Source organism: Cydia strobilella, chromosome 24, assembly GCF_947568885.1.
Source record: "Cydia strobilella chromosome 24, ilCydStro3.1, whole genome shotgun sequence".
In the NCBI taxonomy this organism is placed as follows: domain Eukaryota; kingdom Metazoa; phylum Arthropoda; class Insecta; order Lepidoptera; family Tortricidae; genus Cydia; species Cydia strobilella.
The window spans coordinates 4103485-4124534 of record NC_086064.1 but is presented as its reverse complement, the minus strand read 5'-3'; the positions used below and the strand labels follow the sequence as shown (position 1 = coordinate 4124534).

General features: G+C 39.1%; 2 protein-coding genes across 3 annotated transcripts in view; one reads left to right on the top strand and one right to left on the bottom strand.

The window, feature by feature from the left end:
- Positions 1 to 21050, top strand: part of LOC134752415 (probable lysine-specific demethylase 4B) — a 122889-nt gene that overhangs the window by 7035 nt on the left and 94804 nt on the right. The window contains exons 4-5 of the mRNA XM_063688126.1: positions 1825 to 1917; positions 2528 to 2654. Coding sequence (XP_063544196.1) covers positions 1825 to 1917; positions 2528 to 2650 — 216 coding nt within the window. The 3' untranslated portion in view covers positions 2651 to 2654. The remainder of the gene's footprint in view (positions 1 to 1824; positions 1918 to 2527; positions 2655 to 21050) is intronic.
- LOC134752161 (DNA/RNA-binding protein KIN17) lies at positions 8492 to 19768 on the bottom strand. 2 transcript variants are annotated; one of them, XM_063687765.1, is made up of 7 exons: positions 19263 to 19767; positions 18173 to 18365; positions 17038 to 17182; positions 15240 to 15390; positions 14415 to 14574; positions 13203 to 13325; positions 8492 to 9573 (listed from the first exon to the last, which is right to left on the bottom strand). In XM_063687765.1, exons 1-7 carry the CDS (start codon positions 19568 to 19570, stop codon positions 9499 to 9501), a joined length of 1155 nt encoding a protein of 384 aa, XP_063543835.1. In that variant the 5' UTR covers positions 19571 to 19767; the 3' UTR covers positions 8492 to 9498. The 2 variants fall into 2 exon arrangements, with proteins under 2 accessions (XP_063543835.1, XP_063543834.1); XM_063687764.1 differs by lacking the exon at positions 8492 to 9573 and adding an exon at positions 12042 to 12179 and having other exon boundaries at positions 19263 to 19768.

Genomic DNA, 21050 nt, shown 5'->3' with positions numbered 1-21050 from the left:
TACCAGTCGCTTTTCGGTGAAGGACTGATCCCAACAAGGCCTAGTTTCCCCCTCTGGGTTGGAAGGTCAGATGGCAGTCGCTTTCGTAAAAACTAGTGCCTACGTCAATTCTTAGGATTAGTTGTCAAGCGGACCCCAGGAGCCGTGGCAAAATGCCGGGATAACGCGAGGAAGAAGAAGGAGTAGCCGGAAATCGGTATATGGAATAAATATTCGCTATGGCTTCTAAGTACGAAACGGTTTGATCGCCAAATATATTGCATTCAATATTTAAATATTTTAGTGAGTACACAATACCCCAGGTAGCAAAATGACGTCAGCGACGTCTTAATGACGGCATTATTACGTCATAATGACGTCGCTGACGTCATAATGACGTATAAATGCTACTGGGGACACATTGGATACATTGCTGCTTAGTAAATTTTCAAAAAATAATTACGGGGTCATAATGTGTAACTTAAAAAAAACTTCTTAATTAATGATTACACGGATGAATTCTATATCTGGTTTAATTTATTGCCCGTATTGGATTTATCTTATCTTATACCTTTATACCTACGAGAAATTCTTGTACATATCTATCTACCTATGTATATTTATATATTTCGGGGATCTCGGAAACGGCTCTAACAATTTTGACGAAATTTGCTATATGAGGGTTTTCGGGGGCGAAAAATCGATCTAGCTAGGTCTTATGTCTGGGAAAACGCGCATTTTTGAGTTTTTATGTGGATCCTTTTATATGTCTCCCAGATATTGTATAATTAACTTGACCAGTCCGCGACGCGAATATAAGTAAAACATAACATTCGACATCAACGAGCGTTTGGTTCAATGCACTTCATTTTGGAGAGACTTTGACTTTTATTAGGGTTCCGTACCCAAAGGGTAAAAACGGGACCCTATTACTAAGACTCCGCTGTCCGTCTGTCACCAGGCTGTATCTCAGGAACCGTGATAGCTAGACAGTTGAAATTTTCACAGATGATTTTCACAGTGCATTAGTACCTACTGTAATGCTGTGTAATTTTTTTAATCAATAAATAAAATGTATTTCTGTTGCCGCTATAACAACAAATACTAAAAAGTACGGAACCCTCGGTGCGCGAGTCCGACTCGCACTTGGCCGGTTTTTTTATTACAAGCTTTTATTACTTTCACCTGTCCCGTTGTCTGTCTGTGTGTGGGTCTTGCAAGTTTTTGACCCACTTCCCGGTTTCCGATGAAGCCGAAAAGTTGCATGCATATGTAAGTCGGGTAAAATTGACAATGTAATATGGTACCATCGAGCTGATCTGATGATGGAGACAGGTCATAGAAACTCTGTGATAAAACAACGCAACCTAATTGTGTTTGGGGTTGTTAGAATTGTCTCGATGAGTATAAATTGCCTGTAGAAAAAAAAGTACAGTCAGCAATAAAAGTGTACCAAAAATGAAATATTTGCCAAAAACTTATTAGATTTAAGCTAGTTATTAATTTCGTTTACGTAGTACCTCTGTATACTATATCTTGTATGTAAATAAATGGATTTAATTGATGCAAATTTTGAGTTGCATTCTCATAACGTTCATTTGTTTTTTTTTTTTAATGTTTTACTACGAATGCGATTTGCCAAGAACTTTTTATTTAATACAAATAAGAACCTACGTAGTTTTTTTTAACGTAGAAAACGTATTAGATATATACAATATAAATGATAGCTAATCTCTATTATATCACGATTGTATAAATTTTACGTGTAAGTTAGCTTCAGATGTCTGCGATTATTTTTAAATCCCTGCTGCTTTTACTAGAGTAACACAGTGTGTGTTTCGGCAGGGTCACGCAGTGTACAACAAGTGCCAATCGGCGCCACCCCTGCAGCAGGCAGCGTCGCCGATGCAACCATGTGGAGTGCAGCAAAGCGTCCAGGTACGTTCCTATCCTGCATTTAGAAAATGACGAGAAATGACGAACGGTGTAGTGACCCTGCCTATGAAGCCGATGGTCCTCGAATCCCGGATATATCGTTGTCTGAGTACCCACAACACAAGCCTTCTTGAGCTTACCGTGGGACTTAGTAAATAATAATATTTATTTATTTAGAAAAACCTCCGGCCTCTACGGCCTTCCAACCTAGTCGATAAGGACATTTGTGTAATATTAATAGAATAGAAATAGTTTTTATTCGTAAACACACAGACAATAGACATACATTAGAAGAACATAGTGAAAGTAAAGTGTCACGAAATGGCCCCATCTCAGCATGCTGCTGGCGACTTCCAGCGCTGATCTTCCGATGAGACCATCAGGTGAGAATCACGGAAGGTAACAGACAAAAAGAAAGCAACATGAAGGAAAGAGACATAAAATATGGCGAAAAATAAATTACACAAAGTTTACACAAAGTAATACAAAAAGAGATACAATATATTTGTTGCTCATCGCCTACTACCTACAAAGTTTTGCTTAGCTTGGGGCTAGGTCTATCTGTGTAAGATTGTCCCCAAATATTTATTTATCTATTTACTTAACCCCATAGGCTCAACAGATGGCAGCAGCGGCCGCGGCGCAGCAAGCAGCATTGCAGCAACAGGCTCTGCAGCAGCAACAGGTACCGCGGCCCCCGCTCCCGCCCGCATACCCCGCTGTACCCCGGCGGTAGCGACCTCAAAACACACATATCAGGATTTCACCGATTTCAGTTCATTGGAGTTAGGGAAGTAGGAAAGTCACAGAGTGAAAGACAATTTTTTAAATTGAATTAGGTAATAGCCGAGCTGTTTTTTTGAACTTTAACTTTTTTGTAGGCACTCATACACATAGCATTTTTTTAAATGATGTGTGCATTTGTGTTGTACATCATAAAAAAAATACTTATCTATATTGAAAAATGTAGTAATCATATTGAATAGGTACCTATAGTCTGTCAAACAACTTTGTCAGTAGAAAAATGCATGAAATTCAAGTTTTCTATGAGACAATAACCCTTTGCGTCTATTTTTTTTCCGCTTTTATTTTACTGTCAGAAATGGCTTGACAGACTATACATATAAGCTTTATTATTCGTTCACCTCTCAATTTTCTTTGTAAATTATTACCTATATAATACCTATAAGTATCTGTCCAGTAAGGTTTATAAATATATTGTTAAGAATTAAGATTACTTTTTGGTTTTATTTGTTTTCCTTATTTCTCAGTTTCTTTTGGATTGATTTGTTTGCCGACAGTATAAGGTATGTATTTTTCTTTTTATTTTCAAATTTTTACTTGTTAGCCATTGTTTTATTTTAATTTTTTAAACAAGTTAATAACTTTTACTACTCTTAATTTTCTTTGCCAATTTTGTCTGAATATTTATCTTACAAATAAAATCATTAGAAGCGTAATATTCTTATTCTACACAACCTCTACTAAACTAGAAGTGGAAACACTTTCTACTGTCGCAACAGTTTTATAAAATATTTGCGATTTTCAAAATTACCCCGCTTTCGAAATTCATCAAATGCATCTTACATTAGATTAAATAATCTTTTATTATTATTGTGGTGTTGTGAGCCTTTTGAGTGCCACGTTCGACCAAGCAGTGATCTTTTGTGACGGCCCTTTCAAATTTGAACCGTTGAATCCAGGAAATTCCAGATTCTTTAAGCAGTAATGTTTCTGTACCTCATGGGGTTGCAATACATGTCGCCCTATTAGGTACTTCTTTTTGACATATATTAGTTGTCTATAATGCATTAACAGTGACGGAACAAGTTAACATTTGTTTATAAATACAGATGCAAAGCAGCCTGGCCCAAGGGATGTTTCTGGCCGGCGCTGGTGGGCGCGGCGCGTACGCCGGCGCGGCGCTGCAGGGCCCGCTGGCGTATCTTGAGAAGACTGCCACTAACATAGGTATGTTTCGCTTTTCATTTGGCTTGTCCTTGTAAAGAATAATTATAAATAAAAATGTTATTGAAAAGTCAACCGCGATACGCATCCTCAAAGTGAGTACCCGTACCTTACTATCCAATAATGGTATATTAGAGAGGGCAAATAAAGGTGTCAATAACCTCGTGAAGCCTCATGTCATAAATGTATGACACAGTGTTTGCATTCTGTACAAACAGTGCTAAAGTTAACATTTTGTTTGACCCGTGTTTGTTGCAGACATGGTGGGGCTGGGCGACGGACGCAGGTGACGCGGCCGCGGGAGGGGCAGGGGGCGCGGCCGCGGCAGAGGACGCGGTATGTGCCTATTAACCATAGAGTAACTTATACTAGAGCGGTACTGTCATAGTAAATTTTGTAACCCCAGTAAATTCACTGCCATCTGTCGACACACTTTAAAACTAAAAATAAAGATTTATAAAAATACGATAGAATGTATTTAAATATAGATAAATGATTTTTTTTTATTTGCATTAATTATTTTTATGATTTTGACCCATGTTCTTTCACTGATATGCGTTAAAATTGTTAAATAACAAACGAAACCGTCAACGCCATCTATACGACTGTAGGCCAAAACTAGTAGCGCCCTCTGAACGAGAATCAAATTTTCTTGATTTTCGAGGCACGTTTTTTCCTTAGACTGTATCCATCTATTACGGAGTTATATCTATCTTTGCTATTAACAAACACCACATTATTATGCGTAAACGTGCGGCATCCCTGATGCGACGCGTGTGCGCCGGCCCTAACAGCCTCTACGTGTAGTGGCCAGCCAGCAGGCTGGATTGCCCGTTCCAGCACCACTGGATGAAATTACATGTCCGGTGACAGCGGGCAATCTAGACTGCGCATTTGATAGGTATTTTTAGTTTTAGTTTTTTGTTTTAGCCTTAAGTAATACTAACATTATCCTTGTTTTGTTATTTGTTAAGTACTAACCAATGTTTATGGATGCCTAATGTGTCTGAAATAAAGTTTTTCAATTCAATTCAATTATTTGGGCCGACGGTAGCACGGTCGCATTTTTATCGCCTGTCACGTTCTAATAAGAATGTAAGTGCGAAAGTGACAAGTTTGGTGACAGGCGATAAAAATGCAACTATGCTGCCACCGCTGGTCGTCCTTCGTATCAGTATCATATATAGGCGGATAAAGTAGCAGTAAGTAAAGCACTAGTTTTTTTTCTAGGCCGAGGCGCATCCCCCGAGTATGGCGGCAGCATGACGCCGCCGTAGCGCCCCCTCCCGGCGCGGCGGCGACAACGCACTTTTGCTCGACATCACCTCGCTATGTTGGCCAACATTGCGCTGTATCAGTTTTTTAGCGATAATGATCTGGATACTGGTTCTTTAAGTTCAAAAAGTTTGCCTAATATGCAATTATCCTTTCATATTAGGGTCATTAAATCTATCATTTTCACATTTATTGCTAGGAGGGACAGAGATATGTGTATGTTGTTTTCCTGTCTCTCTTAGCAGCAAGAAAGGTAGCAAACCTGTCCGGGGAAATGATACATCTTTTACCGTGCAGGAGCTTTTTTAACGATAATTACTTCGATCTTTAAGCCAGGAGTCTGGTATCTTTATGCCTCTCTATCTCCTTTGCATATTCGAGCGATAGAGAGGCAAAATAAACGAAAGAATAAGGTTAGCGAGTATAACGCTGGCCTTTTTTTTCGCGGACCGGATTGTATGGCTTTATTTTTTCTGATTCCTTCCCGTTAGCCAAAAGTCCGAGCCTAAATTTGACAACCAAAAAACGACCTTAAGGTTTTTAATTCAAAATTTAATTTTGATTGACAGGTTAACAACAACCACAACAGCGGCCGTAGCACGGTCGCATTCTTATCACCTGTCGCGTTCTAACAAGTATGTAAGTGCGAAAGTGACAGGAATAGTGACAGGCGATAAAAATAGAACCATGCTGCCACCGCAGGTAATATTTACTTTCTCAGCCTCCATATTAATTACGTTTATTAGTGTATGATAACAACATAGGTACAGCTGCTCAGTTATGTGTAAAGACCGTGTCGTTATACCTATTTATCAACATAACGCCGCTATACTTACTCACCCTCGTATCTGCAACACCCGTTTGATGACAAAAACACCCGTATTCCGAATGAAAGAAAAGCGACATTTCCATCATGATTGTTGCAGATTAGAGGTTGAGTAAGTATAGCGACGATAAGTTATCAAAAGCTATTTTTTTACAACTAGCGAGGTCATGTAAAGCGTTCACCTCATACCAAATCACTAATTATAATCAGATAGAATATAAATCAAATATTTACCTAAATGGTAATAATATACACCGTAACCGCGCTGTTTTTTTTGGAAGTTACGAGATATTATAAACTGGCTGTTTGAGACCCGTGGGGTTTGGAAATGAACTGAATATTATATATAAAACGTTTTATAATACGTAAAACGGGGTGACTTTGAACACTGGGAATTTGAAATTTTATATTTCATGTTTAATTGTCTACCTACCATAATAAAGCACGATAAACCAAGTTAACCAAGAATATATAATGATGATTAAGAACAGTTTTTACATTTCGTTTCCAAGGGATCTAACTAAGTATACCAACCAAAAAACAACCGAGGTTTTTGGGTTAAATAACTTGGAATTGAATTTTTAGTCATTACGGACGCAATATCGCGTTCTCAAGCCTCAAGGGAGACCAATCTAAACAAGTAGCTCCTGGTACCTGTTTCCGTTACACTTTTCAGACTACTCTAATCTAATCTATGAATCATAATGTAAGATATCTTTCTTTCTCGCGTTGTCCCGGCATATTTGCCACGGCTCATGGGAGCCTGGGGTCCGCTTGGCAACTAATCCCAAGAATTGACGTAGGCACTAGTTTTTACGAAAGCGACTGCCATCTGACCTTCCAACCCAGAGGGGAAACTAGGCCTTGTTGAGATTAGTCCGGTTTCCTCACGATGTTTTCCTTCACCGAAAAGCGACTGGTATAAATATCAAATGATATTACGTACATAAGTTCTGAAAAACTCATTGGTACGAGCCGGGGTTTGAACCCGCGACCTCCGGATTGCAAGTCGCACGCTCTTACCGCTAGGCCACCAGCGCTTCATAATGTAAGATATACGAACAAAAATTTCGACTTCTACAGTTTTAGAAAACCCCAGGTCACAAATAACCATACCATATATTGCAACAAAAATCGTTGCTGTTACAGATTATAATTTTGTACACTTCTCGACTACCGTATCCTTTAAAGTGTTCAGTTCTTACTTTTTACATCATTTCTACTGTACATAAGCAAATATTGTATTTTACTTCACAAAATAATTTATTGGGGAAAATCTGGGTTGCATGTTTGACAGAATATGTGCCATTCTCAATCAAAAGGGTACTTATTGTCGGTTGTCAATAAGGCGCTATTTCCATATAGCTTCAATTTGGAATTAACCTTATCGACAAGCGACAATGTGGTACCTTTTGGTCGAAAACGTCACACTTAGCTTTTGCACATAATCACACTTATAACCAATGAGCTAAGTATCACTGAATTATTGGCATCATTAAGATGCAATAGATGTCCTGTGCATAATCACTTGTAAAAAATAGTATTAAGACATGTAAAATGGGGTGAGTTAATCAATTTATTGTTATTAAATTTCTAATTGGTCCGTTTAACATCAGTATTATGATTGTTTTTCGGGACCGATGAAAACTAATGAAGAAAATATATTCTATAATACTTTTAAGACTATGTCTAAGTAACCCCGTTTATACTAATGGATAATGTCACCCCATTTTACCAAAGCAACAGTAACAAATAATATAAACATAACCATAAACTATTATCTAGTCCCAAATAAAAGCAAAAAGCTATAATAATAGCAGTTTTATCGGAAAACATCAATATGGAGGTAAACACCAGGAAGAAGAGTATGTAATCTTAAGCAATACTTATATCATACATTCATTAAAATAAATATCTGTATGGAAAACTGTGTTTTCTTTATCTGTTATCTCTCAATCACCTTGGGTCTTCTGTTAGATAGGTACATAATCGAGAAGTAACGCCTAGTTACCATTTGCATTTCTCCAAATAACATCTTTAGGCACATTATTTATCGACTGCAGGGTAAAAGTTAAGAAATCGAACAATTTTATCTTCTAAGAATGAAATTAATGTTTAATAATAAATAAAAACCGGCCAAGTGCGAGTCGGACTCGCGCACGAAGGGTTCCGTACTATTACGGATAAAAACAGCAAAAAAATCACGTTTGTTGTATGGGAGCCCCACTTAAATATTTATATTATTCTGTTTTTAGTATTTGTTGTTATAGCGGCAACAGAAATACATCATCTGTGAAAATTTCAACTGTCTAGCTATCACGGTTCATGAGATACAGCCTGGTGACAGACAGACAGCGGAGTCTTAGTAATAGGATCCCGTTTTTACCCTTTGGGTACGGAACCCTAAAAAACGATGTGTGATAAAACCGATAAACAATGATGTGTAGTTTACTTTCCAGCAATAAAGGAAGTATGTCCCACATTAAAAAACTTGTAATAAAAACAATCTTGATATTAAAATAATTTATTTACATTACCAATTTTGACCACAGTTTGTCCTTGGTACAACGATAACATGGAAAATTGTAATTTTAAAACTAACACAGGACTTAATCGCGTACAAACATACGTTTATTTATGGCCTGACGTTACGAACGTGACGTTACGCTCGTGGTCACAGGCAGACTGGCGAGGAATTGTATCAACATCTTCTTGCCGCGCGGGTTTTGCGAACTACCCGCACTTGATCTTGATTATTATTGATTAAGTTTTAAAATTATGAGTGAAAATCGTGTTAGTTTAAATCAGTATATGGAAAATTGTACCAATGCCTGTTTATCCGTCTAGGTAACTCTGCAACTCTGGCTGTGTGTATCTGATTGACATCCCTCTCTACTCACTCGAGAACAATATGTGTCGTTCTCAAGTAAAAGGTACCACATTGTCGCTTACCATAAGGATGAAGTTTTCTTGCATCTCTATACGAATAACCTGTCAGAGCGTCCTTGTGGTAAGCGACACTGTGGTACCTTTTACTTGAGAACGACACATATAGTCTACAGATCCACTGAGCGAAATTAGTGATATCGATAACTTTAGTCGCACATCTGTACTAAAGTTATCGTACCGTATCACGCCTAATATCGGCTTATTAGCTTTATCAGAAGTGTCAAAAGAATAGGTCACATCTTAGAGGATATGACCAAACGGAGTAGCCATTAACAGGCGTTCCCCTCTGTCGAAAATAGTCGACCAATGGTCATACACAATGTATGGACTGACGTTTATCTGACATGGCTATTTTGACGTTACGTATACATTTGACGTTCCCCTCCCACGCAAAAATTGGCAGACTTTTTTGTACAGCAAATTACAGACGCGGCGTCTCCGTTGGTTATATGTTATATATTTTGGTATAATATCTGACAGTGACATGCACAATATGCCACACGATAATATCTGTTCATGTCACCTTTTGATCTACGCATTTCACTTAGTCACTTTATTACACACTGTCACGCCGCCAATTTGCTGATTTCTTCGTACTGCACGTCTTTTATCACCCTTCCTGATTGCGAGCCGTTGGTTATCTGAAAAAGTAATAATTCGTTTGTTAGAGTGGTTCAAAAAGATGGCGGGACGACTTGGACGCATTCTACCCCAAATGGTAGGAAAATGCCGATGACAGGGTCGAATGGAGAAAACGAGGGAGGCCTTTGCCCAGCAGTGGGACACCAAAGTAGGCTAGTAAAATAAAAAACGAGTGGTTCAAAATGAAGGGTTCACGGAAAGAACATGTCTAGTCACTTAAGTAACATCAAAGATAGATATAACTCCGTAATAGATGGATACAGTCTAAGGAAAAAACGTGCCTCGAAAATCACGAAAATTTGATTCTCGATCAGAGGGCGCGACTAGTTTTGGCCTACTCTTGTATAGAGGGCGTTGACGGTTTCGTTTGTTATTTATAATTTTAACGCATATCAGTGAAAGAACATGGGTCTAAATCATATAAAAATAATTAATGCAAATAAAAAAATCATTTATCCATATTTAAATACATTTAAACGTATTTTTATAAATCTTCATTTTTAGTTTTAAAGTATGTCGATAGATGGCAGTGAATTTACAGCGTTTACAAAATTTACTATGACAGTACCGCTCTATCTTATTATATCCTCTTTGGTAACATTTTGAGTAATTGCGGTTTAAAAATTTGGAACCATGTCAAAATGTATGGTGATTCCGTGACGGTCTTTTTTGACTAAAAACAAAGCTGTGTTACATATATTATACAGTGGTAGCAAAAGATATAACTAACATTTTGAGATGAAAATCTCATTTTCCGTAAAAAATGACTAGACATGTTCTTTCCGTGTACCCTTCAAATGTAGAATCTTGAGCATTGCCCGAGGGTTATATCTTATCTTATGGTTTTCGGGGGCCCTTGCGGATACACTTCAACCCATAGGGATCTTTTGTGCAGTTACCCCCTTAATTGGGTAATTGCCCGAGGGTTAAACAAAGATTTACAACACAAAAAAGCGAGGAAAATATTAATAGTAAAACATAAAAAAAATCAAATGAACGTTATGTTATGAGAATACAACTCAAAATTTGCATCAATTAAATCCTTTATTTTACATGCAAGATATAGTATACAGAGGTATTACATAAACGAAATTAATAAATAGCTTAAATCTAATAACTTTTTGGCAAAAATTTCATTTTTGGTACAAGCTTTTATCGCTTTTTTTTTCTTTCCACAGGCAACTAATACTCATCGAGATAATTCTAAAAACCCCAAACACCATTAGGTTGCATTGTTTTATCACAGAGTTCCTATTACCACCTCCTGTCTCCATCATCAGATCAGCTCGATGGTACCATAATATTGCATTGTCACCCGATTTACATATGTATGCAAGTTTTCAGCTTCATCGGAAACCGGGAAGTGGGTCAAATTAATATAAAATTAAAATAAAAAGTTTGTAAAATGGGCCCTTGAGACATTGTACTAAGTATGCTGGCGGCATTTCCTCGCTGTATCGCAATGTTGATACGTTGTGCGAGGAAGCCGCCAGCTCTTCGGTCACCAGTTAGAGCTCGTTCCCACTATGTCGGATGTCGGAACGATTTTTAATCGGGTGTCGTAGCGGCAGAACATTTTGTATGAAGCTATTCACACACGAACGATAACGATTTTGTGTCGGATCAGACATAACATTTCGTATGTTTTGTCAGCCCTCCGTTCGGAAAAAAATCGTGTCGGCGACGCTGTTCACATGATGTCGAATGTCGGGCCGACCCCGCCCGCGCCGCACCCCCTGTGCCTCCCGCGCGTCAAATGAGAACCTCAAATGGCACCAGCTGCGGTCGTGGCCGACAGCCGACTAGTGTGAACAGAGGCGCCGACACCCGATTAAAAGTCGTCCCGACATCCGACAAAGTGGGAACGAGCTCTTACGTCAGCTTGTGCGCGCTGGGACCCCATGGACCTAGAGTTTCAACTCCAAATGGAACAAAAAAGCTTGTGCTGCATCAATTTACTTTCTCGTCAGTTGTTTGAAGGACACGAGCCTTTACGAGCTGTTGTGAAGAAAATTATTTTTGCTCATCAATAAAATCGATTAAATACCAATCAATTTTTGTAATAAAAATAATTCATAAGATTACGATTACCATCAGGTGATCTGTCTGCTCGTTTGCCTCCTATATCATTAAAAAAAAACGATTCTTACAATACAATAAATAAAATAAAAAATAAAATAAAAATAGCCTTTATTCCACCATAATTAAGTACATTTTTTTTTTGTATTTCCTCTGCATGCATAAAGATTCTAGTTGCACATTATTGTATTGTATTTAGAACAATACAATACAATACAAATTATTTATTGTTTCTTGTAATATAAACAATCGATATGATTTGTAAAGATCGACTTTAAAAATATTTTAATCGATTATACAGGGTGTCTCTGACCGAATTTAAACTGTTGTGAGACATACTAACATTAAATCATTTTACGGTTTAGACTTACTTGTTTTAGTCACTCGCGCGACATGTTTCGGAGAGCCTAGGTCTCCTTTCTCAAGCACTAATAGTGCGAGCAGCGTTCACGACGACCGTGTATTGCGTACTGCCGCTGCCGCGCGCCGCGTCGCTCGCTGCATCCGAAACATGACGCGCGAGTGACTAAAACAAGTGAGTCTAAACCGTAAAATGATTTAATGGTGTCTCTGACCTTAAATTCATGGCTCGATTCTACTCGCTAAACTGAGCTACTTTTATTATGGGACCGACCCCGAAATCGCGAAAAAATTTTTGGCTTTTCCATAGAAAACGTCGACATTTGATCAGCCAAAATGTATGAAAAACCCATTTTTTTTTCGCCAGAAATCGCGAAAAAAAAAATGGGTTTTTCATACATTTTGGTTACAGGTTGGTCCCATAATAAAACGTCGCTATACTTACTCAACCTCATATCCGCAACAATCATTTGATGGAAATGCGCTTTTCTTTCATTCGGAACACGGGTGTTTTTGTCATCAAATGAGTGTTGCAGATACGAAGTTAAGTAAGTATAGCGGCGATATTTTACGCTCACGATGATATACACGGTGGCTAAAAAATAAGTGCATTCCCGTTGCCAGGGAGGTTTTGGGATTATACTGAGCAACTTTTACTATGGGACCAACTTCGAAATCACGAAAAAAATTTGGCTGTTTCATACATTTTTGGCTGGTCCATTTTCTATGGGATTTTTTTTCGCCCAATTTAATCCCAAAATCTCCTTGGCAACGGGAATGCACTTATTTTTTAGCCACCGTGTATATCACTCATTTCGCTCAGTGGATCTGTAGACTATTTTTAATGAATTTTAATTATTTTAAAAATAGTTGTACAGCATAACAGTATGAAATATACAAAGTCACTGCAAAACTACAAACAAATTAAAAACAAAAACAGATAAACTAATAATATTATTATACAATAAGCACATTCAAACTGTTGAAGGACGCTCATCCATCTTCTCACAGAACCTCAACAATTCCTCTCGCACTTCGCTCCACCTGCCAGCAAATAAATCACACTCGGGCGCTACTATGTGTCGTTCTCAAGAAAAAAGGTACCACTAGCGGCGAAAAGTAGCTCAATTTAGGGAGTAGAATCGAGCCCTATGATCAGAGACACACTATAGGTATTGCCCATCCCTACCTCCACTAGACAGCAGAAGTTATCCGTATCTATCTCCTTCAGGACTCCTTTAGCGCCGCGGTGCGGCCCGTTCACGAACAACACGCTGCGACCAGGGGAGGGTATCACCGTCTCCAGGTGGTTCTGAGAAAAAGTCAAATTACAGGGGTTAATCAAGATGCAGTGGGTTCAGTCAGCAGTAAAAAAACCGGCCAAGTGCGAGTCGGATTCGCGTTCCAAGGTGTGTACATAACATAATTTAAACCGCAGCCAAATAACACTAGACCCTACTCATAGTGTTGTGTTCCTGCCGGTAAGTACGAGTAAGGTTGCCAGAGCTCAACGAGGGAGAGGAGTGTTACGGTCGGAAACGCGCGTGTAATATCTCCGGTGTTGCAGGCGTCCATAGGCTACGGTAACTGCTTACCATCAGGCGGGCCGTATGCTTGATTGCCACCGACGTGGTATAAAAAAAAACAATGTATTTCTTATGTGAAACGTGAGTGAAATGTCTTTAAAAACCCCGTAGGGGTCGGATCAAAAACTAAGTAATTAAGTCCGACTCACGCTTGACTGCACATTTCTAATAGGTTTTCCTGTAATCTATAGGTAAAGATATATTTTGCGTTTTTATTTCAAAATTTTTGACCCAGTAGTTTCGGAGATAAAGGGAGGGGAATGGTCATTTTTTGCCTATTTTCTTGAATAACTTCTAAACTGTTTATGCTAAAATTATAAAAAAAATATATTTGAGATTCTCACAATGAGCTCTTTCATTTAATATGTAACACAAAATAGTTTGAAAAACTTTATTTTTTAATTTTCTCATTTACCCCCAAAAGTGGCCCCCGTGTTTAAAATTCATTTGTTTACGTTACATATCGTCTTTGGATCACAAACTTACATATGTATACCAAATTTCAACTTAATTGGTCCAGTAGTTTCGGAGAAAATAGGCTGTGACAGACGGACAGACAGACAGACGCACGAGTGATCCTATAAGGATTCCGTTTTTTCCTTTTGAGGTACAGAACCCTAAAAACGGACTCGCCCACCGAGGGTTCCGTACTTTTTAGTATTTGTTGTTATAGCGGCAACAGAAATACATCATCTGTGAAAATTTCAACTGTCTAGTTCAAGAGATACAGCCTGGTGACAGACAGACGGACAGAGTGTCTCGACGTATTTTTTGGGGCGAACTCGAAGGATCGATTCGAAGTTCCCACAACTCACCTGGTCTAACTTAATCCTGGCGGCTTCATCCACCAGCTTTACTAGGGCTCCATACTTTTCTATCACCTTTTCGACGACTCCTTTCCTCTTATAGTACTTCTCCCCTAAAGACTTGGTCACGATTTTCACAAGAATGCCTTCGGTTAGCCAGTAGTCTCTCCTGTAATAAATTAATAGTTACAAGTATGTTTAGTTATGTATGTAGTTTTAGTTTCACCCTGTCCTAAATTTAGCTTTGTAACTAGTATTATTGTTATTACCTACTCATTAGTAACTTCTTTAAATTTAAGTATAGGGTTATTGGCATTTCGCACAAATCATGTCACTGATATTTCGTGTCTGGTTTGGTTACCTACACGCCTAGTGTAGGAACCGGTACAACCGTCATTGTAAATGCATAAATGTACATAAATTGTCCCTTAGTTTTAAGACCAGTTAATTTTGTTTCTGCCTACTTCTTTGTGTACAATAAATGATTTTTACTTTACTTTTACAATGATAGGTCCCTTACAACAAAAATATATGTAAAACCGTATAAGATGTCTAAAGAAAGAACGTGCTTAGGAAAATCAAGAAAAATTTATGTTCGAATAGATATGCCCCACACCTTTAGCCTATACTCGTGTAGATGGCGTTGGCGACACCGTTTGATATTTATTAATTTTAACAAATCAATGAATTAGGTAACAGAGGTTATACAAAGACAGCCTTATCGCTAAAGAACGATTTCCTCAGACAACTATTGAGTATGGAGATAAAGTAAACAAAAGTATGCAGTAGCTGGCGCAGAAACAATTTAGACAATTAAAAGATAAAAAATCTTACCGTTGATTTTTTTCCCTGGCCCGTTGCTCCATCTCCATGATCTCATCCAGGGCATTTTTCTTTCTGGAAGGTTCTTCTTTTACTTTCTTGCTTGAGGATTCTTCTTTGCTTTTGGATTTTAGTGCGGATGTGAGAAGTTCTGGTTTCTTATCTGCATTTGAAATGAATTTATGTTAAGCTCTGATATTAAATGACATTGTAATGTATTAAGAATAATATCAAAATATTCTAAAACGAACAAGTTTCGGAACAAATCAAATTATTTTATTAAATATTTTTATCAAATTATTTTATTAAATATTTTGATTTGTGTTTTAAATAAATAGCGTGTTGCGATAGCTAAAGATGCCTGTTCAAATCCGGCCTTCACCACTGGAGGGCTTCGTCACTTTTTATTTAATATATGACATTTATTACAGTTTATTATGTATGTATATAAACATACAAACAGCGACACTCTTTAACTGTCCATCGTTATGCGTTTTGTAATGAGGTTTACAATATTGGCTTGGATTCCGAGTCATAGCGGAATATCAGGTAATGAAATGGCCGACCAGTGCGCCAAGGAAGCAATAACGATTGGCAGCTACAGGTATGACCGATGCTTTCCTCGTGACATTAAGGCCCAAGCTCTAATCCACTTGCGAGATACCTGGAACACCCGATGGCATACTACTCAATTACAGATCGCTAAGCATTATCGCGGAATCCAACCAAATATTCCCCATAAACCGTGGTTCTCTGGTACTCGGAAGTCCTTGCCAAAGAACATTACTTCAACGATCGTTCGCCTCCGACTGGGCCACGTTTGCACCCCCGTTCGCTTGAAAAAAATGCGTGTTCGAGACCACTCTCTATATGAATGTGGTCTGGCGGAGGGTACTCTCGAACACGTATTTTGGAATTGTAATCGTCTCGTCACCCCCTTGTATGACATCCTCCCCCCTATAATTCCCCGTCCCGTTAACATTAATTTCCTCCTTACATTAGTTACCTCCCCTTTTGTGAACGTTTTAGCTAAACACATTAAAAACAATAACCTGTATTTGTAGTAGTTAGTTTTAATAATATACGTTTGTTTTGTCCTGGTAGATCTACATTTGATTCTCATCTGAGTGAACTGCGTCGTGGATATTCACCGGCCAATTGTCTTCATAAAGCACGTGCCTTCCTAAACCTTGACGTTGGCGGAATCATCGACAATATCGATGGAGCCATAATACCCAAAGATTGATTGATTGAATAAGGTTTACGAACTGTCAGGTACCATCGCCCACACTGTTAACTGACGGTTCGTGAACCTTATTACTGTTAGTGTGAACGGCGCCGCAGGCGCCCTGCATGTAGAAGCGCGAAGTGAGGAGCTGTTGGAAGTTGTATGAAGGAGCGCGCGAATCGGGCTCAGCCCGATTTGTTCGTGTGAAGGGTGCCGCAGGCGCCCTGTATGTATTCGCGCGCTAAATGTCCACCACAGTAAACCAAGACAGACAACTGTGGAAATCCTTGAAGGAGGCCTTTACAAATGGCACACTATATTGAGAGACATTTTATAGTGTATAAACACTATAAACTAATGGTTTAAAGGTAGTGAAGAGTAAAATGTGTCTTAAGAACAGGTTTATATGCTAAACAAATAAATAAAATGTAGCAAATTCATCTTTAGTTTTCCGCTTAAGGTTGAGACTCCCCCTTCCTCCTCTCCTGACTGCTCTCACGCTTCAACTCGGTGTAGGAGGGCATGCTGTGTCCCTCTCCTCTGCCCCGTTCTTGCTTCTGGACCCGTAGTTATTGAACTCACCATCTGCTTTCCTCTTAAGGTTGAGACTGAGTGAGATCCTCTCCTGACTGCTCTCTCGCTTGAACTCGGTGTAGGAGGGCGTGCCTTCATCTCCCTCTTTCCTGCCTCGCTCTACTTGTTTCTGGATAAACTCTAGCATTCTTTCCTGTAACAAAAATTAAATTTAAAAAAACCGGCCAAGTGCGAGTCGGACCATTACGCAAAAAAAACAGCAAAAAACCACGTTTGTTGTATGGGAGCCCCATTTAAATATTTATATTATTCTGTTTTTAGTATTTGTTGTTATAGCGGCAACGGAAATACATCATCTGTGAAAATTTCAACTGTCTAGCTATCACGGTTCATGAGATACAGCCTGGTGACAGACGGACAGACGGACAGATGGACAGCGGAGTCTTAGTAATAGGGTCCCGTTTTTACCCTTTGGGTACGGAACCCTGAAAGCAATACTTAGCAATACAATTATTATGAAAAAAATAACAGCTTTAAACTTAAGGGGCCCACTGACTATCAGTCTGCCAAATTTTTGTTCTTACTGACATGCCAATATCGTCCGGCGGACTGAAGATCGGTGGGCCCATTTACAGCTTAAACTCTCTAGCCAGATTCTGTCTGCTCGCACGTTTCACAGTCCAGTCACCATCAGATATATCAGAGTAGCCAAAGTGCTCAAAAATATCCGAACAAGCATTTTAAAGTCATTTAACATGGGTTTTGAGGAGATATTTGTTAATACCTTGGGCATACTGATATATCCATGGTGACTCCATGATATAGCGAGAATGCTACACCCACCACCCACCATGGTAAACATTGTTAGGGTTCCGTGACCCAAAGGGTAAAAACGGGACCCTATTACTAAGACTACTCTATCCGTCTGTCTGTCACCAGGCTGTATCTCAGGAACCGCGATAGCAAGACAATTAAATTTGTGATTTTTCGCCGTTTTTTGCGTAATGGTTCGGAGCCCTTGGTGCGCGAGTCCGACTCGCACTTGGCCGGTTTTTTTTATAACCCAGATACTGAAATGACAAACAGGTTGTCCCAGTTCTGTCATTTTACTACAAAATAGTTACAGAATTATGATGATTGGGTAGCAAATTTAACTCATGAAATGACATTTTAGTACCCATACCTGATCATCCTTATCCATCTTCTCTTTCTTAGCCTTTGCTTCCATGGCAGCAACGGCCGCAGGATCCCGATCGATGTAAGCCACGAACCAGCCCTTCTCCGTCTCATCCACCACGCACTTGCCCTCTCGGCCCAGCCACTTGACAAATTCTGTGAGCGTCTCCCATTGTGTGGCGTTCATGTGGAGGTGGTCTCTGGAATGCAAAACAGATTGATTTGTAGCAAGAAAAGTTGTTAATATTTTTCATGCGTTTTATAATGAGAAAACGTCTTTAGCCTAGAAAATAGCCGGGTCCACACAGAGCCAGCACATTGCCTCGCGCACAAAATGGCCAGTGTAGACATGCACATCTTTAGACGTGCCTCGCGGGCGCCGCTTCGTCCCAGGCATGTCTACACTGGCCGTTGGAAATTGCCTCGTGCGGATGCTCGCTCTGTGTGGACCGCTAATCACCAAGCTCTTTGGAGATACAATGGCAGCTTTTCATAGGAGTTTGTAGACATATGAGCAAATTTTTTGCTCTCGGAGTTACCTTTAACAGGTGTTTCTACTATCCAAACTACAAGAATGTGTATCCATGGGATATAGCACACATTCAGATTAATAAAACATTCTCTTCAGCTTCAACAAAGGGCAGCTCTAGGCTTGTGTAGTACATGTACTAAAATCAAAAAGACACGATTCCCTCCACTGTACTAGACCGAACTATTGCCTAATGTAATTCTTGCCGAATCGTGTGGTAAATGTGTGGAACTCTCTACCAGAAACTGTTGTTAGTGCACCGTTAGTGAACACTTTTGAGGAGTGACAATGACAGCAAAGCGATCTAAGTGATCCGACTCATCCAACCGAACTAAAACTAAACGTCTCTCTGTGTACTACTGTACTAAAAGACCGAACTAGTAATGTTGTGAGATTGTACTAGTTGGGAGCGATCTTTTCAGTGAACGAGCATGCACAACTCTAGGCAGCTCTACTCAATTTAGAACTCCATTAACCAATGTACTTAGCTGTCTTGTCTGTTTCCATTTATGTTTACCTAATTTGTTATCTGGATAATAAATATTTTGTCATTAAGAAATTGCCTTACCTGTTCGAAATATAATCCTGATAAACTTTGTTTGCATTCACCCGCTTCGTCCCAAACTGCCGCCTCAACAGCTCTACGTAACCGTCAGCGAACTCCTTAGAAAACTCGTCAATGTATTTCGAAGCGTTGTCAGCAAACAACAACAGTTGCCTTTGGTGCGACTCCGACATAGTATGACACTTGAAACCATTCTCGTCACGGCACTGTTTTTGGCACATCTGGCAGTACCAACGGAGCTTCTGGAGGCCTTTAGCTTTTATTTTGTTCGCTATGTACTTTGGTGTGCCTTTTTCAGCCTTTCCACCCATTTTTGATGGGGTCTTAGTCTGTTAAATACCAGTAGATTCTAAGGTGACCCTTACGGCTATAATTAAGATAACAATATAAAATGGTTTTGGCTATATTTTGATGCAAAAATAATTAAAAATATCGTAAAACCAGCACAATATCCCACACAATGAATAATTTACGAAACGAATCAAACGAATACTACGTCACGCCACCAACTTCACTTCAGTCAAACTGACAGCGACAATGCAGCGACAGCGATGTCAACCCAGTGTTGCCAGAGTACTTAGACTTAAAAGTGCGATTATGGAAGGTAGAGGTGAGGAAATGAATCTTCGTGTATCAAAAAGTGACCGTAAAAAATAGTAAATAGGCGGCGCCACCATACACTGAAGTATCTAGACCATACACCTAGTATATTATATAGATGTGCACCCGTGCGACCGTGAGGGACAGAACGTACTTAATGCGACAAAATTAAAAACACGTTTTAACATTCCTGACAACAGACCAGAAACAACCTACGTAATTTGGTAGGGTTATTTGCTGCCCCCCCCCCCCCATTTCATCTCTACTTTTTATCAAGCGGTTTTGGATTTTCAACTTTAACCCTTGGTCTTTAAATCGAATTTAGCGTGCGGGCAGCTTCAAGCGCTTTTTTAACGCGCGTTGAAAAAGCGCTCGTGTTTAGGGTCACTTATGGTGGGTAACAAATAACCCTACCGAGTATGGATGGTATAGAAAGGATGCCAATCTCTTATGGCAAAATTGTTGCAAGTGACCGCTTTCAGCTTTAAATAATAGTTCCTAATCTCTCCGGTGGCGCTAGTTAGACTCTGGGACATGTGACGCCAAAGGCACAAAAGGGGATATGGAAATATTATCATTATTATATATTATATATTATTGATATCGATTCTTACTATTAATCTATCAACCTAGGTTTTAGCGTTAACATGTCGGTGGTAATAATTATAATTTCCAAGTCCTACCTGAACGTCCAGTCCTGTGTCACCGCTTTGGTGGTCTATAATTTGCTTCCCTACGATATGATATTTTCCTCTGGTGCCTGTAGATTATTTCCACCGCCTGTTGATAGATTGAAATATAAGCACTAAGCATAGACCAGGTTAACTCAAGATTTTAGCTTCAGTATACTACAATGAATATGATATACTATACATAGCACTTGGGATCCCATTTACCTGTATTCGTAATTACTACGATCAGAACTTTTACTGTGACTGTTATATCTTAACCTAGTCTAATACTTAGCTCAAGTTCATCAGCTTTTCAGGATCCAGGAATCAGGTTCCACACACTTTGTCCACTTGCACAAACTTGTCCTTTCAACCACCATTTTCTTTTTTCTCGTCTAACCAATGGCGCCAAATGTATCTGTCAATTATGTCATCTAAATGTTACTAGCTACAAATTTATAAGGATTAGTTCACACGACTTACCACAGGTTCGCGATGATACGCGACAACATGAGTGTAA